The sequence below is a fragment of the Asparagus officinalis genome, chromosome 3 (genome assembly GCF_001876935.1).
Source record: "Asparagus officinalis chromosome 3, Aspof.V1, whole genome shotgun sequence".
NCBI classification, from domain to species: domain Eukaryota; kingdom Viridiplantae; phylum Streptophyta; class Magnoliopsida; order Asparagales; family Asparagaceae; genus Asparagus; species Asparagus officinalis.
This window is the reverse complement of record NC_033796.1, coordinates 42,058,822-42,077,039: the sequence shown is the minus strand read 5'-3', so window position 1 is coordinate 42,077,039 and position 18,218 is coordinate 42,058,822. Positions and strand designations below refer to the sequence as shown.

General features: G+C 36.6%; 1 protein-coding gene across 1 annotated transcript; it reads right to left on the bottom strand.

The window, feature by feature from the left end:
• LOC109833933 (probable protein phosphatase 2C 71) lies at positions 7,512-18,212 on the bottom strand. The gene is made up of 9 exons (XM_020401798.1): positions 18,176-18,212; positions 17,047-18,050; positions 14,391-14,452; positions 13,754-13,823; positions 12,464-12,551; positions 10,497-10,666; positions 8,480-8,623; positions 8,259-8,387; positions 7,512-8,174 (listed from the first exon to the last, which is right to left on the bottom strand). Exons 2-9 carry the CDS (start codon positions 17,947-17,949, stop codon positions 8,007-8,009), a joined length of 1,734 nt encoding a protein of 577 aa, XP_020257387.1. The 5' UTR covers positions 17,950-18,050; positions 18,176-18,212; the 3' UTR covers positions 7,512-8,006.

Genomic DNA, 18,218 nt, shown 5'->3' with positions numbered 1-18,218 from the left:
GGGGGGGGGGGGGGTTCTCATTTTTTTAGCAAGCAAACAGGCCCTTAACCTAAAGTGCTGGAACGAAAGATGAGACCCACACACTGGGAACTTACTTAGTAAGGGTCGGGATTGATCGAACTCGAGTTTCAGCTAATGGATCCTAACACATTGAAGCCATGTAAGACATCAATACACAAATGAGGGACCAGCCTTTTGCAATTTTAAGGCCATATATTTCCATTCTCAACATAGAAAAGTCATGCACATCACTTCAATGAAAATATTTATAGAGAAACTAGATAGTGATGCCTATTTACTTTGTAATTAGCATACAATCTTAACTATCTAGTGATGCTTATTGACCGTTGTATAGTTTCTCCTCAACAATGTCTCAGTGACAGTGTCCTTACTTCTCATACATGAGTAAGGCTGTCCATCTGGGCCCAAGGCCCGGGCCGCTTCGTCGGTGCCCGCACCAAACCTAGTCTGGCCTGGCCAGCAAAAGGGCTTGATCGGGGTAGCCGAGTCCGGGCCTGGACTCGCGGGGGAAACGGGCCGGGCCAAAACGGCCTAGCCCGGGGGCCACAACGATCACAAATGTGACCGTTTGGCCAGGCTGGGTTCGGGCTGTGACGCTGTTTGCCGAGCCGGGCTAGCCCAAACCCAGCCCGGTCCAACAGCCGTAATGACTATTTTTGCGATTTTGACCAAAATACCCCCGAAGCGGTCAAAACAGTCAAATTTTGAGGGTATTTTGGTCATTTGGCTAGGAGACTGCCCCTATAAATAGAGGGAGTTTTCATTTGTTTTTCTCATCAAAAACTCATATGCTTCTCTCTAATACTTTCTTATTCTCGCTTTTGCTCTCTAATTCTTCAATCAAATGGCTTACTCCTCTAATTATGAAGGGCAAATCCCAACTTCCGATGTTGAAACGGGTCCTAATACTCTTACTACAGGAGTTACAGTTACTCCTCCTACCGATGTTGATCATAAATCCGGTGGCGATGATTTCACACCTAGAGCTCCTAAAAGGCCAATATCCGATGTGTGAAACTTCTTTGAGAAGATATAAGTCATTAGGGATCAACACGGTAGACTTCTCACCCAGAAAGCTAAGTGTGCGTTGTGCGGTCATATTTTCCAAGCTCATCATAAAAGCAGTACCAACCACCTCAAACGTCATTTAGAAAAGCACAACAGAGGTACCTCAAGGTGATATCCCCAATCTTTACTCTCCCAATCATCATCCTCCGGTAGTCTCGGTAGTTGGAAATATGACGCAATTAAAGCCAGGAAATGTGTCATCATGTTTATTGTTCATAAACATATTCCTTTTAAATTAGTAGAAGATGATGAATTTGAAAATATGATTACAGATGGTTTTTATCCCCCATTTTAAAAAAAAATTATCAATCTTGTCGACGTGATATTTTGAAATATTATCACGATGAACAAACAAAAATAATTTCTTATTTTCAAAATTTAAACTGTAAATTTTCTTTAACTTGTGATATTTGGACATCTAGAGCACAAACTAATTATTTATGTATCACATCGCACTGAATTGATGATAATTGGTAAATGTTTAAAAAATTATTTCTTTTATTGCATTTGAAGATTCGCATAGTGGTATTAATATTACAAATTTAAAAATAGAAAAACTTATAAAATTAGAAATTAAAAAAAAATTTATTCTTCACTAGATAATACAAGTAATAATAATGTAGCTGTTGATCATATCAAATCATTGTCATGTCATGATGATATTTTTCATATTAAATGTATGTGTCATATTTTAAATTTAATTGTTCAAATTACATTTGGTGAAATTAAATCCATAATAGAAAAGGTTAGGACAATAGCTTATGCTCATAATGCTTCTGAACAAATACTTAAAAGATGAAAACAATTGTGTAAAATAAAAAAATTTAAACCCAGATTATTTCCAAAAGATGTTGACCATAGGTGAAATTCTATATATGCAATGTTAAATGTAGCAGTAAAGTATACAAAAGTTATAAATAATTTTATTACTTTCTATATTTCTAATTCGAGCTCTGGTAATATGTATGGAATAACTGAGGATGAATGATTAGTTATATATAGTGTAAAAGAGATGTTACAAGTTTTTTTATGATGCTACTATGTTATTATCTAGTTGTTATTATCCAACTGTTATTCAAGTTGCTTTACAAGTTTTAAATATTCAAACTTTTTTTAATAATTATCATATGGATAATTATTTTAGAAATATGATTTTTAAATGGATAATAAATTTAATAAGTATTTTAGATCTATTCCTATTATTTTTGGTTTGGGGGTTCTTATTGATTTATGTTTGAAGGATGTTGGCCTTCGAAATTTATTAAATTCTTTGTATGGTAACATGATAATAGACATTGATGATGGTCAAACTATTATTGCTCTTACTTATCATAATATCATTAGAACTTATTTTTAAAGATTATATGATAAGTATGCAGCTAGATATAGTGTAAGTACACATCAACCAACAGCTTCTGCCTACGAGTTAAAGTCGGGGCAAATGTAAGAGTTTTGATAGGAAATTATTGATAGCTCAGCTAACCGGTGGATCCGGATCTGGATCTAGATCATCAATGAAAGTTTTTGAATTTGAATAATATTTAACTGCATCTTTAGTTAAAGTCAAAATAATAGTTTCGATATTTTGTAATGGTGGAGAGTATATGGAACAGTTTCATATCATATACAATCCATTTTATCATATACAATCCATCATGCCTCGTGACTTACTAACATTTCAGGTTTCCATAGTAGCTTCGGAATCAGCCTTCAGCATATCAGGACGTTTGATCGACGACCACATGACATCGTTAGATCCGTCTACCGTACAGGCGGTAATATGCCTACAAGATTGGTGGAGGTACGAGAATTGAACTCAAAGCATCGATTGGATAGCTAGTATTGAAGATAAATTTGAAAAGTTGACAATAGGAGATAGAGATAAATAGTAGAAATTATTCATTAGTTTGTAATTTTTATTTCTTAGCTGGAAATTTATGATAATTGCTAAGAGTTGTAAATAATAGTGGTATAGATGAGTAGATGTCAACCTAGTTGAGATGTATTCATCTCTTGTGATGCAACAAATTTTAAAATAAATTTATAATTGTTAGTGATTAACTGATTATTAATAAAGAATTTATTCTTATCATTTTAATTTCTATGATTTTTTGCATTTGTAAATTATATAATTACAAGTGATTAATAATATGATTAAGTTTTTTTTTATCAAAATTTCGTTTAATTTATTGTTATTTACTCTTGAATTTTTAAAAAAATATTTTAAGCAAAAAAAAAAAAGAGAAAATAACCGGGTTGTCCCGCTCGCCCTGGGCAGGGGCCCGGGTCCTATTTGCCGGGCAAGGCTGACCCGTTTGGGCAGACCTACATGTAAGACATCAATACACAAATGAGGGACCAGCTTTATTTATGCAATTTTAAGGCCATATATTTCCATTCTCAACATAGAAAAGTCATGCACATCACTCCAATGAAAATATTTATTGAGAGACTATCTAGTGATGCCTATTTACTATGTAATTAGCCTACAATCTTAACTACCTAGTGATGCTTATTGACCGTTGTATACCTCAGCAATGTCTCATACATGAGTAGGACAGTGACAAAACGTATATTAATGAACTGCGAGTTCAAGCAACAAGCAAGCAGACCATGATGTAAGAGTGCGACAGAGGAAACGTCAGAACGCTCACGAGGCTTAAAACAAGGTATCCTAATTAAGGAGACAAACTGACAACAAATTATGGCAGCATTTGTGGACGACGGTCAAATATAGTCAAACCGCTTTTCTCTGCTTTCAAAAAGAAAACGTCTCGTCCTTAATTATGACTCGCCCACGCCCGCATCCCAACAACCAACTCAGAAGAAAGCTCAGATCCTACGGCCACCACCACTGCGCTAGGGTGCTCCTCTATCATCGTTATTATTATTCTGTAGTCAGCTCACCTCCAGTAAGCATAACGGACGCCTTTCCTCCTCCTCAAATTTATATGATCAGTTACCACTAGGCACATTTAGAACATCTCTTACAGTTTCACCATAATTTTTTTAAAATGAGGAAACAAAATATCAAATTCTCTAAAATATTTTTACTTCAACTCCAACAGTTTCTCCATTTTAGGTATTTAGACATTTTTTACAACTATAAAACATACTACATACTCAATAATTATTAAGAAAATAAATGTTTGATATTTTATTATAACAATATAAAACTCAATAAAGTATTAGATATATTTTTTTTTTGGAGAATGTGAGATATTTATGATAATGTTACTTTCAAGAATCTGGAGAAGGAAGATTTTTTACAAAATGCTACAGATTTGGGAGAAAGACCATCTTTTTTTCTTCTCCATCCCCATTTTAGGGAATGAGATGGAAAAACTCTTAAACCTAAAAATAGCTCTATATTTCTCAAAATTGAGTATTTTAAGAAGATGTGGAAGCCGTTGGAGATGCTCTTAGCGTTAGTTAATTCAGCTTCGCAAGTGTTAAAGAAGCGATTTATTTAAGCCCCAAGAGAAAACAATTGTTGGTGACTTAAACAAACAGAACCAGGACATGCATCAAACAGTGTGCAGGACAAATATATAGGTACATATATACATATTAAACATAACACTCCACCAACATAAGGAAAATATTCCTACGGAACGTTGTTTGTAGAATACCGCACAGGGAGAAAGAAGAGCGCGACATACGTCTCGCTAGCGATTTCAAGTCAGTGCGCTCAAACTGTAACGTGTCGGTACATCAGACAGTCGTATCAGTTTTAAACAAGTTACAAAAATCTATTCTCCTCCCTTGTCGATTCCAGACATGCACTTCTGAGTCTATCTATAATAATAGAACTACTAGGCGTCTACCAGCTGTATGTCGATAGTAGGGAGGATATATTCACTGCTAACCCTGATGGACTATGTAAGCCCTTAAAAGTCACCTACGTAGGATTATGAGCATCAGATGGTTCTCAATCTTCAATGGATCGGAGAAAATGACAAATTTGCCCCCTACCGGAGTCAGGAACTACTCCCTCGCATGCGGATCGCTCCGAAGGGAATGCTACCCACCATTGTGTGTAGTGTAGTAATTTTCCCCAACATGATGCAATTGAGGGAAATGTCCAACAGCACACGCCCCCTTCATCAGGATTAATGGTGTGTTTGGGAGTTTACTAAGGGAAGGGAAGGAAAGGTAAACAATGGGAAGGGAAGGGAAGTGAAGAGAATTGTAATATGTTGTTTGGGAGTTGAGTAAGGTGAATGAAGGTGAAAGGAAGTAAATATATGTAAATTTACATAAATGACTTTATACTAATAACACATCAGGCCTTTTATTTGTTTTGATGGGGGTAAGAATGTCATTACACCCCTTTACCCTCCTTTACCCTCCTCTACTGTCCAAATTGGGGGGAAAGAAAACCAAACAATTTTAACCTCCTTTCCCCTTCCTTCCTCCTCTCTACCCTCCTTAAAAAAACTCCCAAACAAGATGAAAACCTCATTTCTCTTCCCCTCTCCCTCTCTACCCTCCATCCAAACAGGGCATAAGACTATATCTGTAGTATTTTCCACCAACACGATGCATTGGGTAAAATATCCCCACCGCGCTCACCCCCACTACACATTAGGACTAGACAAGCTGGGTCCGTATGCTTTGGGACAAGAAACTTCACACCCCTCCATGCATCAATTTTCATCATAAACTTCCAACCTCAAAACAGGCGTCCATTCCATTTTCCTTTCTTCTCACAACACCCACTAATTACGCAGCAAATAAACAAGTGAAGATAATATAAGGGGGAAAAACAAAAATAAAAAGGCTTCTTGAAAGTTGGCCAAGTGAACTTTACCACCCCCAACCCATCATTCCACCCACACCCCTACCTACACCCGTCGATCATCATCAGCTCCCACCTCACCAAACCCCAGGAAGGAAAACCCTTTCCTTCCCCTCTTCCACAACTACAGCTACACTCCGTAATTAAACGCTCCCTTGTATTATTAATACCTCCTCCCACCTCCCCTCTCAAAAACCAAACAACAACAACAGCGACGACGACGACGACGATGGCCGCTTTCGCAGGCAAGAGGGCTTGTTGGGCCTTGGCCCTCCTCTCAATTGCTTGTGGTCTGTCGGTCATCCCACTGTTGCGTAGAGCCGAAGGGCAGGCAGCAGCAGCCGAGCAGCCAGCACCCACGGTCTGCAGACTGCTCCTTGCTCTCCGTGGAGCTTGGCTGATTGCTTGGGGTTCGTCGAGGAAGCGTGAGAGCAACAGGGGAGCCACAGGGGCCGTGCTGGCGCGGGGCCTCAAGAGGTTTGGTGAAGGAGGTTCCTGCCTCTGCCAGGCTTTCAAAGGGCTGGGTTGCGGCCGCCTAACTACGGGATTAAGCCTTAATACGCCAAAGGCACTCGCGCTGCCTTCTGCTTGCGGGGTCAGAACCCTCCTTTACAGCAAGATGAGCCAGTGAGATTTTCTCCTGTCCTTGTTGTTCTTTGCTGCTCCCATTGAAATTAAACTTGTCTTTTTTTTTTTTTTTTTTTTTTTTTCTCAGTGGCAATAGGTGCACCTGTGGCCGCTCCTGGTATGTTTTCATCTTCGAAATATTCCTCGCTTTTTTTGGGTGTGTTTGGATTGAGTAGAATAGAGGAGGAGGGAAGTTAAGGGAAACCATTCACCCTATTTCATCTTAAACCCCGATGAACTCCAAACAAACATGCCCTACTTTTTCTCGCTTTTGTAGGCACAGGTTTAGCTACCAGTGGCTGTTTGTTGTTTGTTAATGACTTCTTACTTTCTATCATTTGCGCTTTAATACTTGTGTTACGCGAACGTTGAGAATCATTCCCTAAATTTTTCCATGTGATACTCACAAGCTAATTTATAACTTTTTTAGCATGCTTGTTGAATTTATTGTTAGAACCACCATGGTTTCTATTTTAAAATAGAATTATATGTTAAACAGTATATCCAACAAAGATTAAAGATTAACATGTTCTTAATTTAGCTTATGAATACCACCCGAGAAATTCCGAGGAAACTTATCATGTTTAAGGTATTAAAATGCAAATTTTGGACTCTTCGAGTATCACTTCTCTAGTATATATTCTCTAGTATATAAGCAGTCAACAACCAGATCACATCTTAACGGATCGGGTAACAGTTTGGCCCATGAGGCCAAAAAACCCACTTACAAACAACACCTCACAGTCATCAAACGAATCTCCCAACTCCTTAACTCGCTTTGGAATAACACGTGTATGTGAACATTGATCTTCTTACATATATTAAACCAACAACAGCAATTTCCTTTCGAAGATGAGCAAAGGCATAGCATATATTTAGTTAGGTCAACCTCCGCAGAATGCTGTTTCACTTTGTTGTATTAAATATGCTTTCCAGTGTGTACATCATGAACTATGAATTAACAATTAAGTTCAATGTATAGACCAAAACAAGATTAATCTACAACATATGCAGCTTTTATTAATAAATGAACAGAATCAAGTTGAGACAAGAGCACATTCACATAAACAATTTAAGCACATAAATGAATTTTTTTTCCCTTTATGATTTCTCAAGTTGACATGCAATTAATCCCATACCTGCAGTGTTTTCTCCAGCAGCAACACCATTAGGCTCCCCATCTGTCGGAGGAAGTGTTGCCAGAGTTCCAGCACCCTCGCCAATTCATTCAGCTGCTGGCTCTCTCCTTGCACCATCACTTGCTACTCTCCTTGTTACAGCAGCAGCTTTATCTTGTCATAACTTTTAATAGTTTGAGGAATGTCGATGTGATGAGTTAAGAGTTTGAGGGATGTCGATGTGAAAACTACTGTCATGAGACTGAACATTTAGTAACTTTGGTAATGTCCCCTCTATGTTATGTATCTCTTCCTGATTTGATTCCATTATATGGTTCTAGGCCACAGTTTTCTTAACTTGACGTGGAAAATCATGTCCTGGATCTCTGTACTATTGAAACAACAACTGTTACATCATCAAGCTTGCCTCCAACAAAAGTTGGGTACCCAGCAATATGGGCAGCATCAGAAAAGGGACTTCTTACTGATGCTGATCTCCCTACTTCCTGTGCCTTCAATGCCAAAATCTCTGCAATCTCCTGTGAAGTTGAACAAAATAAAAAACCACCTGAGTACAATCATTAAATTAAAACAAACACAAGGAACACTGCTCAAGTTCATACCACAGATTTGAGATTTGTTTGTAGAGATTCGTTAACGATAGCTTCCACTTCTTGCTCATATAAATTGTCAAAGAGACCATCGGTTGCTGTTACTATTACATCGCCTTCATCTAGATCAATTGTGTATGACTGGAATCAAGTGTAACGTTAGTATGGTTCTCAAATCTCTAGGAATCTAATGAGTAATTCTAGTGATAGAACCAATACGCTTAAAGAGGTACCTGAATCAGCCTTGAGGGATCATCTCCTCTTTCTATCTGTAAGGGGAAGTTAAATCCGTAGACCATAGGGGTGGATCTTTTATGTACTGTTCCATTCCGTATCAAAAGGAATCCTGAATCTCCAATGTTAGCTACATGAAGTACCTGTTGAACAATGCAAAAGAAAATGCTCAACTAATATTCAGATGACCATAGGGTAGTTGCTTTCTATTCAGACATGGACCCCGAAAGAAACGAGCTGATGTAACTGTGTTAAGATTCAATCTAAGCTGACATCAATTTTGGCTATCTGCACTTCGAGAGAAGACAACCTGCTATGATCAATGCAAACATAGAATGGTTTAGGTCGTGCATCATTTGTTGCTTTATGAGATTGCCTTATCTTTTGTCCGTGATGCGCCAAGACATCTATGGTAAGGAGATATGGACATGATGCAGCAGGAGTGTTTGAATACAACAAATTCTAAAAATATAAAAGGATTCATATGCTTTTGCATATACAAAAGAAATAAATCTTGCAGATACAAAAGTAATAAATCTTGCAGATACAAAAGTAATAAATCAAACATGTGGGTGTGGGTGTTGGTGTGTGTGGGTGGGTACATGCGCGCGCGCGCGTGATAACCCTTATCTGCAACATCTGCAACACTTAGAAAAGCATGATATCTCGAATGTCATTCTATTTTATCTTACCTAGACTCATACTTACTATACCATCATATTCCATATTAAGAACAAGAAATTATACAAAAGCAAATTCATTTGCAAATCAGGTAGATATGTGAAGTCATCATTCAAACACGATATTTTTAACTTGGTCTTGGATACCCATTTGTTATGGCTTTCACATATCCAGAATACATGCAAATTTTTAGGATGCATTGAAAAGGAGAAATAGGCATGTACTGATAGTATCAGAGTATCAGATGTAGGGAATGGAGAGATGGACATGTATCTATAGTATCAGATTAACGTGTTAGCGGTGGAAAACGAACCAAATATTTAACAAATTGTTCGTTAATTGTTCGTCTAACTATTCGGTCATTATACTCGATTCAGTAGTTCATTTATAGTAAACAAATAGTTTTCAGTTTTTGGTTCACAAACGAAGAGAATTTAACAAGATGTACTCAATTAGTTTTATTATCAAATATTTATTTAAGTGTTCATTCCCTATAATCTTTATTACTACAGGCATGATGTTATGTTTTTTATCCATCTATATTTTGTAATTTAAATTCTATACCAATTGTAATTTAAGTTCTATAACTAATTTTAACTAAATCAAATTTCTTCAACAAAATATGGTTCTTATAAATTACATAGTTTACCATTTGTTAACTGTAAATTATATATCAAATAAATTTACCATAGTATTTGAGAAATAGTCGAAAGGTATTTGTATTCATATTCAAATTAAAAAAAATCAGAGACTAATATTCGAATTCATATTTGAATTAAAATTTTTAAACAAATATAAATGCGAGCACCATTCCTTTCCACCCCTAACCAGATGTATCTATATCTGACATGGGAACATCTCCTTTTCAAAGTACCTTGTAACATAAATATCACAAGTTCACACAAAACAGGTTCAAGACTAATGAGATATAGGATGCCATTGCCTTCCCGACCTCAAATGAAAGGCATTAGTTTAATCAAGGAATTCCTAAGGACCGAGAGCTTGCATCATTCCTGTCTTAAGAACATAAGAGAATATAATTGAAAAACCAGCAGCAATAGGTATACAGATGTGGGACATGGAAAAAAAATTGCTTTTAGGGATACAATCAGTCTGACTGCATAAGAACATAGAGAAGATTATTGGAATCTGATGTGAATTATATAAATGAATTGGTCACTTAGTATTAATTCTTTACCACTGCAGAGAAACCAGTTAATTTTATTCATGTATAGCCACTTCAGATAAGAAACAAGGAAAATGCTTGGCACTCTATCAAGGTGTTAACAACTTTATGCGTGACTTATGTAATTATTAACTTTCATAAGAACGAACCTGGCCGTCGAAATAAGCAACCAAAACAGTAGATGAACCAGGAGAACGTGCTTCAGCAGCACTCTTAACAAGAACTTGGTCTGGTCTTGTTTCTGGAAGTCCTGCACATTCTGATACAATCTTCGCACAGTTGTCCATCAATTCTCTAGCATATAACCCTGCATTTATTCCTACAGATACCACAAATGTTCACGTGATATTGTAAGAACCTATGGATATCAGCATGAAGTGAAATCATAAAACTAGAGACAGGACAAAACACATAAATGATGCATGATTCGTCCATGTATCAAGACAAAGTAAACCTACACTTAATAGAGATTTATTTGTCATTGGTAATTTGGTATTGCTTTATAACCTTGGAATTGAGACACTGACAAAATCATCGTTAAAGCTGAGGGGAGCTACTAATAGGACGGACCTTTATATGAGATCCATGGAAAAGTATGATATAGAGGGCAAATTTTTTCAGTTTTGTGTTTTTAAAGAAAGCAGTTCTCATATTTTTCTCGAGCTTGCTACAGAGAGGACTCCGGACTGTCAGGGTGTTGCACAAGGATTAGCATAATTCTACACTGGGAAACTGGCTCCTAGGGCAGTGCCTAGAACATATTAATGGTATAGTACTTAAATTTATAATATATTTTTTTAGATCTCATTTTATATTATTGTCTTATGACTCTTATTTGAAAAGATTAGAAGAGCAAGTCTCAGAATATTCATATATTGACAGCTTACTCTGTCCTACTGTATCATGCAGGCAGAAGTTCAACAAAAGAAACCATGGACTTTTAAGGTTGGACAGTGTTTGCCTGTTTGGCTTTTTAAACATAAAGATTTCACTTTTAATGGAGGTATTTCGGATTTAAAGAGAAAAGACCTGAATGGAGAAGAAAATGATGAAAAAGGAGGACAAATATAAATGATAAAGAGATCAGAGAGACATATTTTAAATAATGTAAGAGAATCTTTATTAGGTAGTTTAGTTTATGAAAGTTCTACCATGCCGAAAATTCATTTTTTTAATTATTTTAACACTGACTTGACTCTAAAACATGATTTTTCGTCAAGATGGGTCCAGTATGTCTAATACTTGTCGTCCAAGTTCTGTCATCCTAGATGTGTTAGACATGGACAATGGCTCACTTAAATGTGTTTGTGCTTCCTAGGTCTATGTCTATCCCCCAAAGCTATACAGGATGCTCTTCCTATGATCTAAACACAGAAAAACATTCTGATAAAAGCAAAATACGCTCCTGTTCTACCAAACAAACAACAATCACTAGAACAATACATACAACACAACAAAGATATCAAACAAATTTCTTGTGCGACATATACATCATAAGTCTCTTGGCATATCCGAGCTTAATGGCTTCTCCATAGGTGTCACTTGACAGGCTAAACTATTATTTATTATTGTACCTCAGAGTAGTATACATTTTTGTACTTAGCAACAAGATAAGCATATCATGTTGTGACCTACCGTCCACAATTGTATCATTTTTGTACTTAGAAAGAGAAGCATATCCTGTTACGACATACTGTCAGCAATTGTACCACATAATAGTACATCAATTTTGTACTTATCAACAAGGTATGCTTCTTTCCGCAAATTTTACTTGATCAATTGCTCAGAAGCCATATTCTCCAACAATAATGTTTTTTACTTTGCAAGCACCAACTGGCACTATCATATTTAGCTACTTTCCATATGAACATACTAGACGTTATGTAAATTATATAGAAATTCTTATTTCGAAGTCACCTGTAAAGAGAGGCTGTCCTACAATTACAATGCAGATTACAGGACAATTATCTTGAGTTTGCACATATAACAAACAGATACTTCATGGTACCAAACCTTTTTGGTGATTCATATGCATGAACAAGAAAAAGGTTATGTCCATAATACATAAATTTCAGAACAAATTAATTTGTTAACTGAATTTCATAAGGAAAGTTACCTTCAAGAGACCATTGACCAACGCCATCTGCCACACCAAACCAGTTCTTGCATGCCACAAAGTAAGCATCTTCTCCACCTGTCGATGCCTGAAATTATTACTCTACATTACTGACCATGGGTATATTGGACAAACAAGAAATGATTTGAGACAAATAAACAATTTAATATGTAATGTCCACTGGCGGAGTTGACTCATAATTGATGGCAGGACTTCAATAAAAATTGAATAATAAAAGTATGATAGATATATCTCAATTTCAATGACTGCTTGACTAGACGGAGAAGTACGAAGTAGGAGAAGGGCAAACAAGTCTTGATGAAAGACAGAAATAAGCCCCAGAGCTTATCAACAGTTAAAGGAGACGAGAAACATGAAGCAAGTGAGAAGCCCCTAAGTTGTTGTAATTTCTTCGTTGTTCTGAACAGTGTGGTTGAAGATCATCAATAGGCATTCTTTGTGCAGCGGAACTTATGATGAGCATCCGCTTTTAAATTTTACTTGCTGTATAACCTGGATGCCACCTGGCCCAGGCAGAAATGTGGAATGTAGGAATGTTTCCAAACTGTGGGTCACTTCTCTCTGTCTTTAGCCTGCACATCCTTTCCCAGATGCTGTTGATCTCTCATTCCTGCATGCTAGAGTCTAGTCTTTTTGTCGCTCTTATATATTAGATTATTCGCTTTATGCCAACTCCTAACTCACTTCAACACGTTTTCAAATCATGCCAACATAACTTTGCAAATCGTCTTCAACGTATTACTTTATTTGCTGATTTTAGACAATGAGAACGCTCACAAATTATTATATGGTGTTAAATGACTTCTGAAATCACAGTTACCATTTTACATAACCAATATGCTGGAGTTACTTGAATAATACTAACATGCTCATATACCTGTTTCTTTAAAGGACCATAAAGATTATTAAAGATAGCATGTTCTCCTAATTTAATTCAGCTACTATCAAAGGAAAAGCTCAGAAGAAATTGATCATGTTACACGTTAAAGTTTATGTATCAGCAGTAACAGTTATTCACTATATCACATAACCAATATACTGCAGTTTCTTTGGTTTCTCATTCTAGCATGGTTAGAAACTGTTAATCCTTTGAAGGATTATAACAGTGTGAAAGGTAGTCATGAATGTAATTTCCATGTGAAAAAATTAATATTCTTGTCCAATAGTGATATATTCAGATAAACATTATTCCAAAAAGAAGAGAGAGAGAGAGAGAGAGAGAGAGAGAGAGATTGATTGCAATTCAAACATTAATGTGGATATTAATACCTTTGAAGGATGAGGCAGTATTGCTGCACCAGAACAAAGGAAAAGTGTTGGAACTGCAATGGTTCTCACCCTGAATCACAAAAACCATGATTTGACAATCATAAGTTAATGAGAAAAAGTTTCAAACTTTATCATACATCTAATACTATAGGTACAATAAAAGATTATTACATTTACACTATAAACTTTTCATCACAATGTTCGTACTGACATGGTTCTCACCCAGAATCAGAAACAATGTGATTTGAGAATCAAAAGATAATGAGAAAAATCTCATAAATTTTATCATACACCCAATAATGTTAGTAAACAACAAAGATGACTGCATTCACACTATAACGTAAGGAGGCCTAGAATATGATAAAACATTTGGGCTTACGCACATACATGAGATGCTTCTTAGCCTAAGGTTCTGCCACTAACTAATAACTCAAAAATTTCATATAGATGAAAATCTAGTAACAAATTAATCTTAAAAAGATAACAAATTAGTCAGAAAAAATTATCCTCCTATGCCCATAGAAGTGCCAGGGAAGCCCTAGCAAATAACAATTGCGGCCACTGAAAAAGGGCAGCAAATTTGTATTATCATCAAGTACATGAACAGTTCTATTTAAGAATTCAAAGAGAAATACACCTGGCAGGTTCTTCACTGTTTGCATCTCCATTTTTCTGATCAGCATGTTCAACCACAGAAACCTGGTACTCCATCAAATATACAAAAGCATCAGGTCAACAGCAAAAAATTACATTAAAAAATTACATAATGAATTACACTGTATTCTACCAAATTACTAAGCTGGAATATACACAAATTTTTCTTCCATCAAAAGCTTGCCTATTGGCAATGTCGCAAGAATCTATGTCCCCTATCGATTAACAATATAGGTATATGATGTGGATACAGATAGACACTTAGCATACTAAATGAAAATGATGACATCCTGCCTACAGCTGAAATGATATTGCAAAGTTGCTAACTATAAACTTATAACAAACACCATGACTTAAATATTGATCAAGAATCTGATCCCACTTATCAAAATTTACTATGGTGTTTATCAGGCACTAGCCTGAATAAATTTCAAGGAAGAAATTTTGGGATTCAAATGCTACACATTTTAGAAGTTTTGGCAAGGAAAAGATGATGCACATTGAAATGCTACACATTTTAGAAGTTTCTCTCCATAATGATTTTTATCAAATTCTGTTGATGACAGGTAGGTGACTTTAACTCCTTTGAGTCTAATGCAAATCTCAGATGTGATCCCGTCCTTGAGATCATTAAAAGAAACGTGGCATCAGGATTCTTGTTATATGGCTTATTTTGTATTGGATGATGTTTTTAGGGTCGCTTTTATTGTGATTTGGGTCATTACAGTAGGTAGAATCCAATATCTGCACAAGTCTAATGAGAAAACTGTTATAGCTACAGGATGCTCATGTGCTAGAGCTCCTTGGTTCATCAGATTATGAGGAGGAAACAAGCAGGTCTCTGCTATCAGGTACCTTCCTTTCAAAGTTGAAGTGATATTACGCCCATGAAGAGGAGGAATAAGGACGCTAGTCATGATTTTCCTGTTATCTTTCCTAGCCAGAAATAGATAATATTTTAAGAATATGTCGTGAGATAAGGCTTATTTAAAATGGTGGAGCTAAAAAAACAGAGTGGATTTGTGGATGAAATAGCCCACCTTCGTGCATTCCTTCAGTCCAATCATTGGCACTTGTTGAGAAATTAAATGTAAAAGGGTCCAAAGAATACTGAATTTTCCTTGCCCATCTGCCATCAAGGTGATAGAATGGTATGGGCCCCACAGAATGGTTGAAACGTGTAAGTATTGTTATAAAGAATGACAAATTTTCAAAACCGACTTGTTTGCCAAAAAATTCCCAAAAAATACCCGTTTCAGATTTAATTTTAAAAACCGACCCAGTTTTAGCCTCAGGGCTGAAACTGGGTCGGTTTTTGAAAAAAAAATCCCAAACTTCACGGGAGTTGAAGTCCCGTGAAGTTTTTCACATAACAAAACTTCACGCGAGTTGAACCTGGCTGAAACTGGGTCGGTTTTTAAAATTAAATCTGAAACCGGTCTTTTTTTGAGAATAAGTTTCAAAACAGGTTAGTTTTGAAAATTTGTCCTATAAAGAACTAGGACCGAGGAAAGTAGAATGACCATGGGGAACCTACAGCATTTGGATTGCTTTCCTTTTCGGACAATTTGATAATGGTTACTTTCGTACAATGGCTTAAAATAAGCAACCTATACAAAAAATAAACAGAAGAAGCTAAGCAGATATGATATTCCATACCCCGGCTAAGCAGATATCATATTCCATAAAATGAGCAACCTACAGATCACACTCCATGCAGATCATCATGTATTCAATACAAAGAAAATTTAAGTTCTTTACATTCAACTAAAATTTTTCAACTTGTTAATGGACCCAACCATCAAACAGTTTGATTCCACTATTGCAATGATCCACTGTTGCAATGATGAATCCGCTAGTCATCTAAGGGGCTGTTTGGTTGGTTTCCTAAAAACCAAGAAAAGGAAATCGGTACAAGGAAATCAATAAAATAATATTTTTATCCATTTCCATCCCTAAAACTCACCACAACATCTAATAAAATATTATTTTTATCCTCCAACTCATCTCATTTCATCTCCTTTCTTACCTTTAAAAATAAACCAAACACAAGAAATGTGTCACATCATCCAACTCATCACATCTCATTTTATCTCATTTTTAAAAATCACACACATCATCCAATAATATTGTGACAACTCATCTCATCTCATTAAACATTCCTTTCCATCCATTTCCTCAAAAAAAAAACAAGAAATCAATTTCCTTAAGTACGTGTCACATCATCCAATAATATACCTCCAACTCATCTCATTTCATCTATTTTCTTATTTTTAAAAACGAACCAAACACAAACAACCTCAAAACACCATCCAATAATATACCTCCAATTCATTTCCTTATTTTTTTAACCAACCAAACAACCTCAAAACAAGTTTTTTTAAAAAATCACTCACATCATCCAATAATAAGGTGACAACTCATCTCATCTCATCTCCTATTCTATAATTTCCTTCTTTTTTAAGCCAACCAAACAACTTCAAAACCATTATAATAGGAAATAGGTTTCCTATTTTTTGATTTCCAGGTTTTTTTGGCCAAACGAACAGGCCCTAAGGAGAAAAATGTAATCAAACAATCGAAAGAAATATACACGCATCTGTAATCTATACATGTCAGAAGGAAGTAATTGAAATTACCATATCAGACGTTCCAGCTGTATCCTTTTCCTCTGCATTTTCTTCTATAGGGGTAGAACTAGATTCTGCATCCATATCTAGATCAGCTACCACCGTAAGAGAGACCTCTGATGCTTCGCTATCATCTTCAAGCCTTTCTGTTGACACTAGTACATCATCCAATTGTTCTACGCAAACCTCACTAACTGGAACTCGAAAATTATCACCTTCAACAAGTGTAGACACTTCTTCAGTAAGCAGAAGATCATCACTAGATTGCCCTTTCTGCTCCACACCAACAGCAGAACTTTTCTCTTCTTCCGAGATTTCATCCCATGGCATACCTTTGCCTTGTATTTCCTGTCCACTCTCTGCAGATCCCCGCGATTCCAATTCAATTGAAGCTTCACCATTTTCAGGACTTCCATCAACGGTTTCTACGCGGGTAATATGCTCTTTGCGATCACCACCCATGGACTCCTCTACCTCTTCCTCCTCGTCTACACAAACTTGTGAAGTCTTCACTTGTTCATGCTCTTCACAGACCCTCATTGAATCCATCTCAGTTTCTTGATCTCTCTCTAAAGAATCAGACTCAGGTTCCACTTCCAAGAGACATCCTTGATCTCTCTCCATCAAACCAGTCTCAGATTCCACTTTCAATCCAGTTCCTTGATCTCTCTCCAGTGATCCAATCTCAGATTCCACTTCCAGGCCAGTTCCTTTCTCAGTCAAGGCATCATTTCTACCCAAAACCTCAATCCCATCCAAATTCTCACTCTCCAAACACATCTTAGAGCCCACTAATCCCATCTCTTTCTCACTTACTGCATCAGATCCCGAAGCCCCCATCTCAACATCTGAATCCCTACTCTCAACTCCAAATTCTCTATCCAAAACCTCGCTTCCGCCTGCCCCTTCCATTCTCTCCCCAAATTCTCCGTCCCTAGATTCTCTCAACTCCTTTACTCTCTTCGGATCCTCAGCATCAGCGAATCGAAAGATGACGCTGCCATCGGAGCACTCTGCCACCAAACCCTCAGTCAGTACAACCAATAACAACAACAACAACAACAACAAGAATCGAATCTCCATCATCGTCATCATGATCTATAATAAGGGAAGAAGAGAGGGGGGGTTCATTGAGTACCAGTAGAAGAGAAGATCTCAACGGAGGAAGGAACCGACGAGCA